The sequence below is a fragment of the Python bivittatus genome, unplaced genomic scaffold, assembly GCF_059951505.1.
Source record: "Python bivittatus isolate LINGU-HERP-01145 unplaced genomic scaffold, Pbiv_v1 ctg000350_np1212, whole genome shotgun sequence".
NCBI classification, from domain to species: Eukaryota; Metazoa; Chordata; class Lepidosauria; order Squamata; family Pythonidae; genus Python; species Python bivittatus.
The window spans coordinates 40,896,704-40,910,772 of record NW_028277074.1 but is presented as its reverse complement, the minus strand read 5'-3'; the positions used below and the strand labels follow the sequence as shown (position 1 = coordinate 40,910,772).

At 36.7% G+C, this 14,069-nt stretch overlaps 1 protein-coding gene across 1 annotated transcript in view; it reads right to left on the bottom strand.

The window, feature by feature from the left end:
- Window positions 1-14,069, bottom strand: part of SLC9A7 (solute carrier family 9 member A7) — a 49,364-nt gene that overhangs the window by 18,670 nt on the left and 16,625 nt on the right. Inside the window, exons 3-10 of the mRNA XM_007439516.3 lie at window positions 13,245-13,322; window positions 9,732-9,808; window positions 8,316-8,428; window positions 7,684-7,789; window positions 7,352-7,493; window positions 6,702-6,807; window positions 5,031-5,119; window positions 3,791-3,904 (exon numbers count right to left, since the gene is read on the bottom strand). Of these exons, the coding sequence (XP_007439578.2) occupies window positions 3,791-3,904; window positions 5,031-5,119; window positions 6,702-6,807; window positions 7,352-7,493; window positions 7,684-7,789; window positions 8,316-8,428; window positions 9,732-9,808; window positions 13,245-13,322 (825 nt within the window). The remainder of the gene's footprint in view (window positions 1-3,790; window positions 3,905-5,030; window positions 5,120-6,701; window positions 6,808-7,351; window positions 7,494-7,683; window positions 7,790-8,315; window positions 8,429-9,731; window positions 9,809-13,244; window positions 13,323-14,069) is intronic.

Genomic DNA, 14,069 nt, shown 5'->3' with positions numbered 1-14,069 from the left:
CCTGGCTAAATCCAATTGGTGCTCTGTGTCTGCTACACGCTGTTTAATTAGTGCTTTGGCCTGGTCATATCCCACGCTGAGTAGAAGACCTGCAGAGAAGCCCAAGGATGAGATTTTAATTGCTACTGCCTGTTTCCATACGGAGTGAAAATCATCTGTCATAGTTAATGGGGCAAGGCAAAGGGGAAAAAAAGGATAGCTTGAGCCAATAGTTGAATATGGTCACCCACACTCCAGCCTCCACTTTTATGAGGCCTGTCTCTAGTCTCAGGGTGGCATTAGACACACATTTTGGGACCTGAAGGGCCAATCTTAGAAATTTGGATTGTACAAGTTCTAATGGTGCAAAACTGGAGAAGGGGCCCAGCTGGGCAGCATAAAAAAGTTGTGCTATTGGCTTGGCCTCAAATAATTTGAGTGCTGCAGGAATATAGCAGCCACCTCTTGCCTTGAGGAATTTAAGGAAGGCAGATGAGTTCCTCTGTGCATTTTTAGCAACGTAGTCCCCATGAGCTTTCCTACTGCCAGCAGAATGAAGGACTACCCCCAGGTATTTGAAACAGGAGACCTGCTCAATCTGGTGGCCATCTATGCTCCAGGAGTGGCTCTTGGGCCTTTTGGCAAAAGCCATGATTTTAGTTTTCTGATAATTGAGTTCTATCTGATCTTCCTTGCAGTACTGTGTTAGTGCTTTCAGTGCTCTTTTAAGGCTAATAGTTCTTGAAAGTATTGCTGCATCACCTGCATAGAGTAGAACAGAAATGTATCTTCCAGCAAATTTTAGGGAGTGAAAGTTCATGTTGAAGAGATGGCCCACCATGGAGTTGACATAGAAATTGAATAAGAGTGGGGCCAATATGCAGCCTTGCTAAAACATCTATACTGTATGGCAAAATAGTACCAGTAGTGCTTCTGAATTTCCACCTCTGTTACAGGTTTTGGAGCAATCTATGCAGGCTTCAAGCCAGTATAAATCATTTTTGTAAGAAGGTAAGGAAATTTGTTTTTTGTAAGAAGTTAAAGAGATTTCATTAACCTGATATTATTTATGTCAACTAAAATTATGAACTGAAATCACTGGAGGCTGCTTTAAATAATGTAAAATAGTTGTTTATGATGTTAACATGTTAATACAATAGTACATTTTGTTGAGTATTAAGACACTTCACAGACTGTTTAATAAGGATTAGTTGCAATCCTCTTGCTTGGGAAATTGAGTTCAGGATTGGAACATTGCCTCCTTAGGAGCTGATCTGGGCTTGTCCTATTATATTGCCAAAGTTCAGCTGAAATCTACAGGATTGTTAACTTGAGTTTAGACTGATCACTGAGTATTCTAGTCTATCCACCCATGTGGAATCTATGTGCCAAACCCCAATGTGGGCTTTCTGCACATGAGGAAAACCAAAAAATGAATGATACAACCCTGGAACTATAAAACTATCCGAGAGTTATAGCAATGGTTTGTTGATATGGATTGTCTGTCAACATTGGAATTAATGTTTTTCAGCAAAGGGGCAAAGAAAAGGTAAAATAAAATCCCCCTTGAATCAAACCCAACTTCTGATGATATCTCTACCTTCATGTTGCTTTGTTCATTACATTAAAAAAAAAAATTCACCACTCCTTTGTTCTGGGATTTTCCTTCTACTGTACTCTAGTCTACACTCTTGAGATTTCCTCCACATCTCTCATCTGGATAACAACCAAATTTGACTCTGTTAATGCTTTCCATGGTGAACCACATTTTTTGGAGTTGTTTTCCAGGCATTTTGTCATTTTTAAAATATTTTAATTTTACTGTTACATCACATAAACAATTCAGTTGTAGATGTATTCTGTTAATTGTATAGATATGATTTCAAAAAAGCATTGTGCCAGTAGGCACTAATATGCCCATAAACCCTTCCCATGGTCCTTGCCACCAAAATCCCTGACCTACCTGATGCTTACCTTTTTAAGATTCTGTCAATTAAAAGAAATAAATTGGAATCTGGCAAGCTACATGATAAAGCACCAACTTTCATTTTACAAATGTGTTTTGTAGGCATTCTTAGAAGATTACCCCCCCCCTTTTTTTTAAGCAGTAGCTTCCCTATTTTGAATGTATACCCATCTTCTTGGAAATAAGAGAGGGATCAATTGGGTTGGAAGAGAGCATCTGAGCAACCCTACCAGTGTCCCTTTTAATAAATAGGCTTTAATGACTGCTAAGGTGGGCGCAGTCAGCTATTTTGTGAAAAGGCAATCCTTCTTGCCCAAACAAGCATTTAAAAAAAAATTAGAAAAATGTCCCTGCAGACCTGAAAAAGTTATAGAAGATGAGCAATTTTTTTTTTAATCACCTCAAGATATTTACTATCTTCATTAAAAAAAATAATAAAACTAACATTGCTACCTATTCTCCTGCTACTTGCTTTTAACATTTTAATGAATTAGGTGATCAATGTTTCTTCATAATTACATTCACCGAATTTCAGACGTCCACTGTCATTCATTCATACATACATACCTAGGTATATATACATACACACACACACACACAAACACACAGTGTATGTATGTATGTGTATGTGTATGTGCGTGTGCATGCATGTGTGTATGTGTGTGTGTGTGTGTATATGTGTATGTATGTATGTATGTATATATATATATACTTTCATTTCCTTATATAATTTTAAAAATCAAGAATATGTGACAGCAAAAAGAAGAGGAAGAGAAACTCTTTAGTTGGCACTTCCCTCAAACCTACATCACATATATTAACAATAATCAGTACAACTTAAGATACTGTCATTACTGGGTAAAAATGGCTGAGAGGGATTAAAAAGTGGATTTCTAGTTTAAATTCTTGTAAATTTATTTCTAGGACTGACAGTGAGGCCTCAAATGCTCAACAGAATCAGCCAAAGGTCTGATAAATAAAACTATTTTTTAAACTTAATCCTGAAGGAAGGATTAAGTTTGGGGTTTTTTTCCCTGCATGACATATTTAGGGATAATAGAGAATAGGGTGAGAATACTTCCCTCAACACTCAGTTTTCATCTGCAAGTGTCATTCTCCATTTAATTTTATCTGCTAGTTTTCAGCAAGTACCAAGTTCTTCCTTTTCATCTTTCTCAGGCTGTGAAACTGAAGTAACTCTAATTGTGTCCTTAGAAATCGCATTTTCAGAAAATTCTTTCTTAGGCAGGAGAGGGGCTACTACTTCTTCCAGTTTTACTCTCAGATGCTTGGGAATCTCAGAAGGGACTAGGGTTTCACTTTTTGTCATCTGACTTCGGCATTGTTTGTCCACCTTCTTCTGAAGGTCTCCCAGATCTCACGCTTGGTTTGATAAACATGTAGGTTTCAGAGATCCTGCAATGTACACAGATTTATCCCACACAATGCTCTGAATCAAGGCCAGAGATAAGAATTTTCTTCTAATATTTAATCTACTAGATATAATATCTAATAGATTATAGTTTAAGAAGCTCCATCCTCTTGTTTGGATTACAGCAACACAGAATTCAAAAGCTATGGTTTTATAAAAGAGGCTGCAGCAAAAGCTTCTGAAGTCTTATTTCAAACCTGCTTAGATACAGCCATATACCCTCTGGGCTTGAAATCCTATACACATGTAGTTAGGAGCTAATCCCATGAATTCAATAGGGCTTATTTCTAAATAGCCATCTATAGGATTGCACATTTAAAAACATCTTATCTCAACTCCATAAAAGCACAGAGAAAACTTCTGAAATCTTTGAAACACATATTTGAAATATGTTAAAAATGAAGAAAGGATACAAAAGCTCCAATAATGAAAATGGGGCTAAAAACGTGCTTCTGGAAAGTAAACAGAGCTAAGCCCATATAAGAAAATATGAAATTTTCAGCCAGGAAATGTAGAACTTCAAAGAGCTGTAGGGAAATGTGAAAAAAAAAATTAGCTTGCTAGTTGCATTCAATATACAGTAGCTGACACTTTATATAAATATATATGTATATTTCCATATAGCTCATGTTAAGTAAAATAAAAATACATTTAATAATAGAAAATAATGAATTTCAAATGAAACATGTCATTTTGTTACCAGCTATTTTTACTACTTTATACTATGCATCTGAAATTATGCAACCTGCAGATAATATATTCTCAGGGAGGTAATTCCCCAATTCAAATTTGTTCAGCTGTTCCTAATAAATACTGAATCTGAATGATCTTCCAGTATAGCAAAGATAATTATCATAAAACAGGAATTCTCTCCAGATCTTGCTGGACTACAACTCTCATCAATCCCCATGCTGCTGGGATTGCCGTAGTTGTAGTTCAACAACATGTGGAGCACCAAAGATTCCCATCCTTAGCTAAAAAGAACAGCTGTAAAATTAAAGCCAGCTACTAATGAGAAGTCTTATACATATATCTCATACAGTACACCGAGTGGCATAAGAGATGCCTTCTATCCCAAGCTCCAGCTGAATGTTCAAAGGTGTATCATTATATGCACAGAGACCAGTGTTTGGACCTTGCCTCGCAATCATTTAGTCTTATAGGAACAACAGAAGTGATCATGTTGGAAAGTTCTGATCTCTGCTGACATCATGTTGGGCTTTAAATGTCCCAGCAGAGCTGAAACCACCAAAAAAAAAAAAGAAGAAGAAGAAGTTCCCACATTCTGCCTTAACTCACGTGGCAAAGATGGGAATATGTCAGTCACATTGAGATAGGGAAAAGTATAGTAGAAAAATACCCACGAGCCTTTTCCCCAGCCCCACAGTTCTGTAGGTCCAAGGATGTTTTAGGAGATATCACAGAGGTACATTCCAATATGCAATTCTGCATCCCTGCAGTTTGGGTAACAATCCAAAGACGACTGCCCTAGGTTGTTCTCCCAACCACGTATTTCAATTCATCAATTTTTATCAACTGCAAAAAGCATTTTCTGTTCTTATTAAGTATGACCAACCTAACACAATGAGTGCATGTACACAGTATAAATGATGCCTTACTATTTACACAGCAAAGCCAAGATTTTTTTTTCACCTGCTTGGTTCGGCTTCTTGATTCAACAGACAGATTATTATACGTGTAATGAGCTTGTGTGATCCCACAGAAAAGAACAGATACCACCCCTGTCAAGAAAACAACAATAAAAAAAATTAAGTGACTGCAGACTGTGTCTCTTCTGCATTTCTGATAGTTAAGATTTTAAATAATTTTTCTTTCATTCCTGAAGTATTGAATATTTTGGCTTGCCTAAGAGGACTTTTCCAAGGCACATGTCCCATGAAAAGCTACAGGGTTTAATCTTACTTGAAGGTATTACCATATGTCCTGGACACCCAGTTCTGTCCTTCCAGGAGTACGAAGAAAACTGTTGTAACTGTAAGTAAGGCCTGCCATAGTACACCTTCTTGGATACCCTCTATCATATATATTCCATGTTTGTAGAGAGAATCTTCACAACCCTCAATCCTTCAAAGCATTAGTGAGATTGAAATTAAATACTAGGTCATTCTGGCATTGAGAAATCGATCTGTTTTTTTTAAGAATACAAGCATTCTGCGTATATTCATCTAGAAATGGACAAAATGACAACTAGACCATAAGTATCAGCAAATCAGTGATATTTGAAACCTGGTGTTTAGATGTACTACATTTCAGTTCATGTTAAAAATTCAACATTTTTAAAAGATCTATTTCCTGCTGGGTTAAGCAAGCTGTAAATAGCCTACTAGGACCATAAAGAATATAACATAGGTCATATTTTCTCTAGAATTGTTCAGTATAAATAATTCCATATTTATACAGAATTCAGTCAATTGAAAATGTTAACAACTTGGTGTGTCATTTAAATTAAAATAAAATATACAGCTGAGGAACGTGCTTTAGCTTCTGGCTCTGATTGGAACGGTGAGTTTGCTTTTCAAAAAAGCACAGTCTCTATAATAATGTTTAAAAATGTATTTCCGGTGTAGAATATAAAATCTCAATACTATAAATCAAACATCTTCAACTCCCTGAATTTTCAACAATGGTCATGCTAGCCTAGAACTCTTGAAGTCCACATATCTGATTAGCAAGAGCTGCCTCATGGTGACCAATTCAAAATATACAAGATGTTCCTGTTTTGGTATCATTCGAGCTGATTCTGAACTCTGGGAGAGTAACACCACAAAAGGGCAGGCAGTTTAGTTTAGGAAAATATACATCATCAAAATGTTAAGAGATCTACAATATAAACAGAAGAACTTCACAACTGAAGTATATATTGTTGTTTTTTATCCCTTATTTTTGTCACAGAAATTAGGGCAAGGAACTAAATTGTAGGCCCGTGTATCACTTCACATTCAGTCTCCTAAAGGTGCTTCCAAGTGAATAAGTGTGAATGTGGTACCTGTTTGCAGCACCTTAGAGCAGCCACACACAGTGCTGGGGAAAGGTGCCACTGCTTTTAGGTGCTGGGAGCAGGCGCTATACTCTTTTGCTCTTGCACATGCTTCAAAGCACAGACTGAATCCAAAGTGTTGCAGAAATCTATTCAATTATGTACTCCATGCAGGAACTATTGCTAAAAATGAATTAATTTACTTATCTCAAAAATAAACTCACATATTTGACAAATGACAGGAACAATTAAAGTGTTCCAACAATATGAATTATTATGTCAGCATCCCATTATTTAGATTCTTCTTTTCTATAAAAGGACTTTACCTGTAAAACCACAAGCTTCAGCCAACAAGAATGTACTCCAGGACATGAGGAAAAAAAGGGCCGTCTCCAGCAAGGGAAAGCAATGTAGTTTGGTAAACTTTGTTACGTAAACGTTTTGTTAAGGCAATACAAAGACTGGATGCGATTGAAGAATTATTGAGACTTGTCTCAAAGATATTAGTGATGAGTCAGCATTGTAGAGTAGCTACGCAGTTACACTATTGGTTCTCATGACTCTCTAATGTAGCCAGGACAAAAATGCTTTTAGATTAGCCTCAAGTCTTTGCTTGGACAACAGTTGGATTCTAAACTCCTTTATCAACCTGTCTCCCATCTTCCTGCATTCCTCCTTATCTCCCTGTCTGCCTCCTCCTTACATTTCCTTATATATAATCTTCCCATTTTAGCCTCCTTTGAATGAAAAGTTTGACTCAGACTCAACCCTCAATATCTCTAAAACAACTCTCCTGTGGTGCAAAATTTTCCCTCATCCAGAACAGCTTTAGAAGATTGTATGATACCCACCACAATTCTCCAGAGACACAACAGAAGCACAGAAAAGAAAAACAAACTGCTTGTGCCAAAAGGGGAAACCAGAACTTGGTTTGCACATGCAAAACAGCTGGAAGGCATTTTTAGCTGAAGGATATAAGAGCTGTCACAACTCCAGTCGCTACTCCCATCATGAAAGAACCACTGAAGATTCCAAGAAAGACGCCAACAGATTTAAAAAAGGCTGCTGCATCAAAGGCGTGGACATTTTCCCCAGTGGGTTGATATGCTACAATAGAACTGTAAGGGTCAAGGGAGCAGAGAGAGAGAAGTAGCAATCAGCCAAACATTTATCCTACATCATTCATTAACTAACCAAACATTCTCATCTGCCCATCCACTCCCAAATAACCCCAGGTAAATCCAAGAACAAAGATGTCCCCAAATGCGGCTTACAAAACACAGGAAAACACCTGAGCATTTTACTTACGAAGATAGTACAATAGCAACAGCATCATTTAGAACGCTCTCTCCAAACAGCAGTGCATATAGATCAACATCAGCATGAAGTTCATTAAAAATCGCCAGAACAGTGACTAAAATAGGGAAATGGAAAAACAGCAAGAGGCTTAACATTGTGTTGTATATAATTCTGTATAGAAAATAACATTTTCTCTACATTTCCCGTACAGGGGAGGTTTTCAAGTTACAATATAAACATGTGATTAAAGATCTTAACAGGCTGAGAGTTGGTGAAATGACTTCCAAACATTTTTTCCAATTCCTGTATTTACTTTGTATGTATTATGCTGGTCTATGACCATAATAAAGATTTGATTTGATTTGTATGTATTAATTTATTACAAGGTAACCTGTACCTTATTAGTTATACAAAACCACACAGGCACAAAGTTTGATTCACACATCGTGTTAAGCGAAACACATTTTTCTTGTTTGTTTTGCTTAACATGTTTTGTGGAACCACTGCATATATGTAAAGTATGGTTTATGCCTTAGCACGCTGTATGAACTCAGCCAATTATAATGTAGCTGAACCATGAATTAAAACATAATACAGCCATGGATAAACCTAGCCAAAGTTTTAAGAACTGAAGTTTCTACCTGGATCAGTAGCAGATATAATGGCTCCAAAGAAAAGGCAGTCAGTATAGTAGAATTTATCAGAAAGCTGTCCCACCAGCTTCATTAGTTTTACCACACCATACATAAGATTCCTGCAGAACAAGAGGATTCAATGAAACATTAATTTTTTAAGTCTTTTCATTTATTTCTCTGACCTTATTTGAAATATTTAGATACCTTCTGGCTGTACACAGAACTAAAAATACATGAAATTCAGTAAAATATAATAAAACACATAAAATGCCATATAGAGCAGTATCAAATATAAATAACAAAGTGATGGTCATAAATCATCATAAATCACATTATTTTGGATTTAGTCTGTGTTTTTTTTTAATATACAGCTATTTTATCTTCCGAATAACTCTAGAATAGATAAGAATAGAACTTAATTTATATATTATTACTTGAATTAAATGGATGGGCATAAGATTACATTCATAACCTCTCTTTTTTTCATTCAGTACAAACAAACAAGAAGGAGACATTGCTCTTGATTCTTAACACACACACACCACCAACCTAGCCCCAAGCTTGAGGTGAAGGATAGGAATGGGACCTTCCTATCCCCACCTCAAGCCTGGAGATTCTCTAGTACTTCAGAGAGACAATGGGACTACAAAGTTATCCGGTTTCTCCCAGCTTGCTACTCAGGGCTTAGCCCCACCTCAGGAGGTTCCTCAATCTACTTGGGAAAGTCGAACTGCCTAGACAAATTCTGACCTGCATCCTGAATTTGTAGCCAAGGAGGGGCTTCTTGTGGTAGCAACATTTATTTTAAAAACTGTAAGCTGCCCTTCAAAACCATGTTTTTCCAAGGCAATTTAAAATGAAATCCTTTCCCTTCAAAAGCAAGGACAGCAACTGTCAACACATTTTAGCCAAATCCTAAGGATAATAAAAAATGGGAGGGAACCTACTGCAAAGTAAAGATAAAGCCAACTCAACTGCAAAACTAATACATTTTTTTAAAATGTAAGAAACTACTCATAAATAATTATGTGAATTTATAATTGGGGATTCTAATTCATCTGATGTTCAGAATGGCCTAGCATTGTTGAATTTAATATTAATAAAACTAACATTTAACTTTCTTTCATATGAACTTTCAATAAGCAATCAACTGGTAGTGCAATGGAAAACTGGTTTCAGTTATTATGGTGATATCGTATTGTTTCATATCATGAAGCTATTTTTAAAAGGTAACCAAAATGCGGGAATGAAAGGAAAAATATTTTAAAGAGAAAACCTTTTATCGATCTATTATCGGTTTTGCCAAATATCTTGCCTTACATGCTGTTTCACTGAATCAGATGAAGAACAGTGGCCAAAATGCTAGAAATCCCCAAAATTATCTCCCACAAGGCCTAAAAAGTATTGTAATACTCAACTCACCCAATAATGAAACAAGAGACTGCAGTTCCCAAGAAAGCATAAGTTAAAATTGACCCAAGATTTCTGAAAAAGTGCCTCTGTAGGAAGAAAAATAAAGTGAATTAAGTGCAAAAAGGAGTTCTTCAGAATTCCTGCCAAACTCAAAAAAAAAAAAAAAAAAAAAAAGCACTTTTGGTAATGTAACTGAGGTAACTTCAGTCAGAGAGCAGAACAGTCATCTCTGAATCATCTTTGGGGTCTACCCAATATAAAGGATTCAGGGTGTCCAAACCAAGGCTCTTAAATATTAAAAAGACCAATACTTTGGAAAATCAGACCCCCAAGCACTGGAACAGAAGAGACAGGGACAAACTCAGAACCATTTAGCTATTTTGTTAGGGGCACTGTGGATTAGCCTTTGGCCTGGTCAGAAAAGGAAGACATTTGATGGAGAAGTTCATAGTTTCTCTCTTGTTTCATGAATTAACCCTCCAGAGAGAATGATCCCCTAAAGACTTCAAGAAGTGATGAGTTTCTTTATTTTCAGATTTCTAAACCACCATCTATCAAGGATATAATGGCAGTGAAATATTAATATAATGAAGAAGGGTTATACATCTTTTTTAAAGCTATTTTTAAAAGAATATACCTTCTAACTTAAAAGACCAAGACACAGAAAAACATAGGCCTGAGGCTGAAGTTATATTTCTCTGGGGGAAATGTTCCATAAAGAGAAGGCTAGGTGTCTATACTATCAGAAAAGAATTTTCCTATTAAACATCTTTTTATACATCTTTTTATACATCTACCAAGCCTGTTGCCTTCAGATATTGAGTCACAAATTGTTCAAAACTTTAAAGAGTCTTAACATGAGGACTTTGCATTGGGCCCAGGAGCAAATAGGCAGCCAATTAAACTATCTTAAAACTGGTGCAGCAGGATCCATTTTTACATTATATAAACTATATTTTCAATTATCTGAAACTGCTAGGTGGACTTCAAGGGTAAATCCACATGCAGTTAATTACACCAATCCAATTACTAACACATAGTCCACTTTGCAATCAAGAAATGGTTGTAAGTGTCTTTGTCATATTTGGAAAGTCCCCAGTGGAGAAAACTGCTGTAGAGTAATACCTATTAATCAACACTTAGAGGCCACAAGAGTTCATCTACTTTGGATGCAGACCTCTCATTCCAATAAGCTGTTTACAAACCGAAATGGGTTTACAAGTCATGCTGGGGAGGTCAAAATACAACATTATAATTTCATCCTATATTTCTTAGCAAGTGGGAAACAAAGACTAGAACAAAGCAAGTAATCTAGATGAGAAGACAGAGTGCATCCTTGCTAAAGATATCCAGTCTCCTAGTCTTCTGTCAACTTTACCTTAACGTTCAAAAAAATCTGGCACATCAGTTTCAATGGGTATCTGATCACTCTAACTTTATCTCTTTAACTTTTTATAAGTTAAAAAATTTATAAATGTACAAGTACACAAAACATCAGCAGCTATCACAACCTACCAGGTTAAAAAAGCATGTCAGGCATTTATGTAAAAGGAGAAACTGAAGGAAGTTGAGCATTAAGCAAAACCCAGCTGCTGCTGAGTTTAAAGCCCTAATTTCCACTGAGTATAGTGAACTCTCACAACAAATACAATAAAGTCTTTCACATTTATTTTATTTCAGCAGCTTCCTTACCTGTGTATTATACACACACCTTACTTGTTAAGAGACGAGGTGAAAATAAAATGGGCATCACTGGTCAGGTTGTATCCATCTGAATGCTGCTGAGTAGATGCCTGTCTTATTTTCTAAATGGAACTACTCTTGTGAAAATAAACTACAGCTCTTTCAGTGTAAGACATGGGCCTGTATCCTGAAGGCTATATGGGAAATTCTATGCAGGCTATGTAGCTTGAAAACCTTCCAAGAGCAGCTTATTCCCATGCAATCCAATTAACCTTCTAAAACTTGGGGGAACTTGGTTGATAACCTAAAAAATACTATAAATAAATTTTGAGGCCTGCACACCAGCCAATGGGAATTAAGTGAGTGGCTAGATGGTTCTAAGGATAATTCTAAATATTCTATAGTAGGGATATGTACAATTTACCAATTCAGGAACAGAATACTCTTGAGAGATCCAAAATGCTCCATTTCCCCTCCAGCCATGCCATTCTAGGACTAGTTCAGTAGTTTCCAGAAGTAAACCTTTCAAACTGGTAGTTGTTTAAGGTGTGTCAGACATGGTGCTCTAGGTGAAACAGGCATATTTCAGGGTGAGACCGTTCCCAGAATGCCTAAAACTATTTTGTTCAGAGGATTTACTTCTGGAAACTGCAAAACCGCTTCCAGAATTGCATGGCCCAGAAGGAAAACAAAGGATTCTGGAGCTCTCAGGAATATTTCATTTCTGAACTGGTAATCTTTGCTCACCCCCATTTTAAGGGTACAGCCATTGTTCTCTTCCAATGAGGCAGGTGGTTCAGTAGGAGAGAAAGTTAGAAGTTTCTTTGTTCCTAGAGTCTTGGTGAGCAGTCTTCAAAGAAGCAAGGTGTTAAAAAATAGATTTTTATCTAATTGGGTCTGGGTTATAGGTCCTCTTGTCACTAGCAGTGGGCAATCAACTGCTTTGTATGGCTTCACTCTTGTCTGCAATAAAGATTCTAATCTAACTGAACCATGACTGTCATTCTCTGCCAAGTCCAGCCAAGAAATCAAGCTAAGCCATGAAATTTCAGGAGGTCTGTGTTTGATCAGGAAGCTTGATACTAAATTTGCACTAGCACCATGCTCCATAATAACTTGGGCTTAGGAAGTCTGATAAAAAGGGAAAACAGTGTTATTTATTCTCTGAGGAAGGGAATTTCCTATTCTGCTCCATCCAGATTCAAGGTGAAAGTGTAGGGGAACATCTCTGCATTGAAGAACAGGTGGTGGCAACAATAATTACTTGCCTAGTTAAGACTCATTCACCTGGGAGAATAGCCACATCACACCCAGGTATCCAAAAGTCCAAAAAGGGTTTGGGGACAGAGATCCCAGGAAATAATCTGGCAGGCTTGAGTGCGTGTCGGTGACAGACACCACATATAACCTCCCTGCTATGAAGATAGAGATCATTTCCACTTCATCAAATGCTTCACTGGATCCAAGGCATTATTCATCCACCATAAACATTTACACTATAGATATGGCTGAGACAGAAAAATTAACTGTAGCCATAAATATATTTAAGAGTGTTAAAATAAACTTAGGTTCACTAACAGGAACAAATGGAAATAAGATTCTGTAACCTAAGAGTGGAAAAAGGCAATACACCAAATAATTTATAATAACACAAAAACTGCTCTGTAATTTTTTTTAAAGTTGAAAATAAAAGGGCAGCACTGCTAATATCCAGAAAAATATGCAAGCATTTAAGAGGGAAACAGTCATATAATGTGAGAACAACTCCGTTGTCTGTGAACGCAAGATGAAAATCCAGATTGTCAAAATAAGAGTATTAAGGAAACATTTCAGGCTTACTTTCTTCAAACTGTAGCCAGCGTGGAAAATAATGGGAGGCAAAAGGATGTTGAAAAATACTTCTGGGTCAAAAGTTACCTTAAAAAAAGAGAGAGAGAGAACATGTTATTAAATAAAATGCCTGGGTGGCTATTTTCTATAGCTTTTCATGACATGTTTTTCAAATTATTTTTCTGAAAGAATTACTTGCCTCAGGAACACAGATTTTATTGAAACAAGTTCCTACAGAGACCTAGTTTACAAGTGTGTGTTCCACTGTCCAAGGTGATTTAGGCATCCTTGCAACTGGCCTTTTTTTTTCTTCCCAAAAAGGGTTATACTTAACCTATATTCTGCACATGGCAAGATGGTGACTTTCTATCAGATATTGAGATCACCGTTGGTCCCCAGTAAACCAGCAGTTGAATAAAGGAAGTTTGGATTCACATCCCTACCAGGTCAGTCAGACTGAGTAAGTAACTTTGGACAATCTACCCTATACACTTAGTTCCTGATCTGTAAAAGTTAACAGAAGAAGCAAGCCATATCACATGCCTTGTGAGAAAGAATGAGAAATGAGTATTTAATAGTTAGATTGAACACATCTTGAGATTTTGAGGTCATCAGAACAAAATGCTATAAACAGTAAGCTCTAGCTGGCGGGAGGAGGGAAGGCGGCCTACCAAACTGCTATGGAAAGATCAATAATCATGTTTAAGGCCCCCAGAATGCAGAAGAGATGGGTTGTTATTGTATCTGAACAACACTACAAACTGCATCCTACTACTGGGAAAGATCACACAGCATTTCAGGCTTTCAGCTTTGAAAATGTCCTGTGTAAAATAG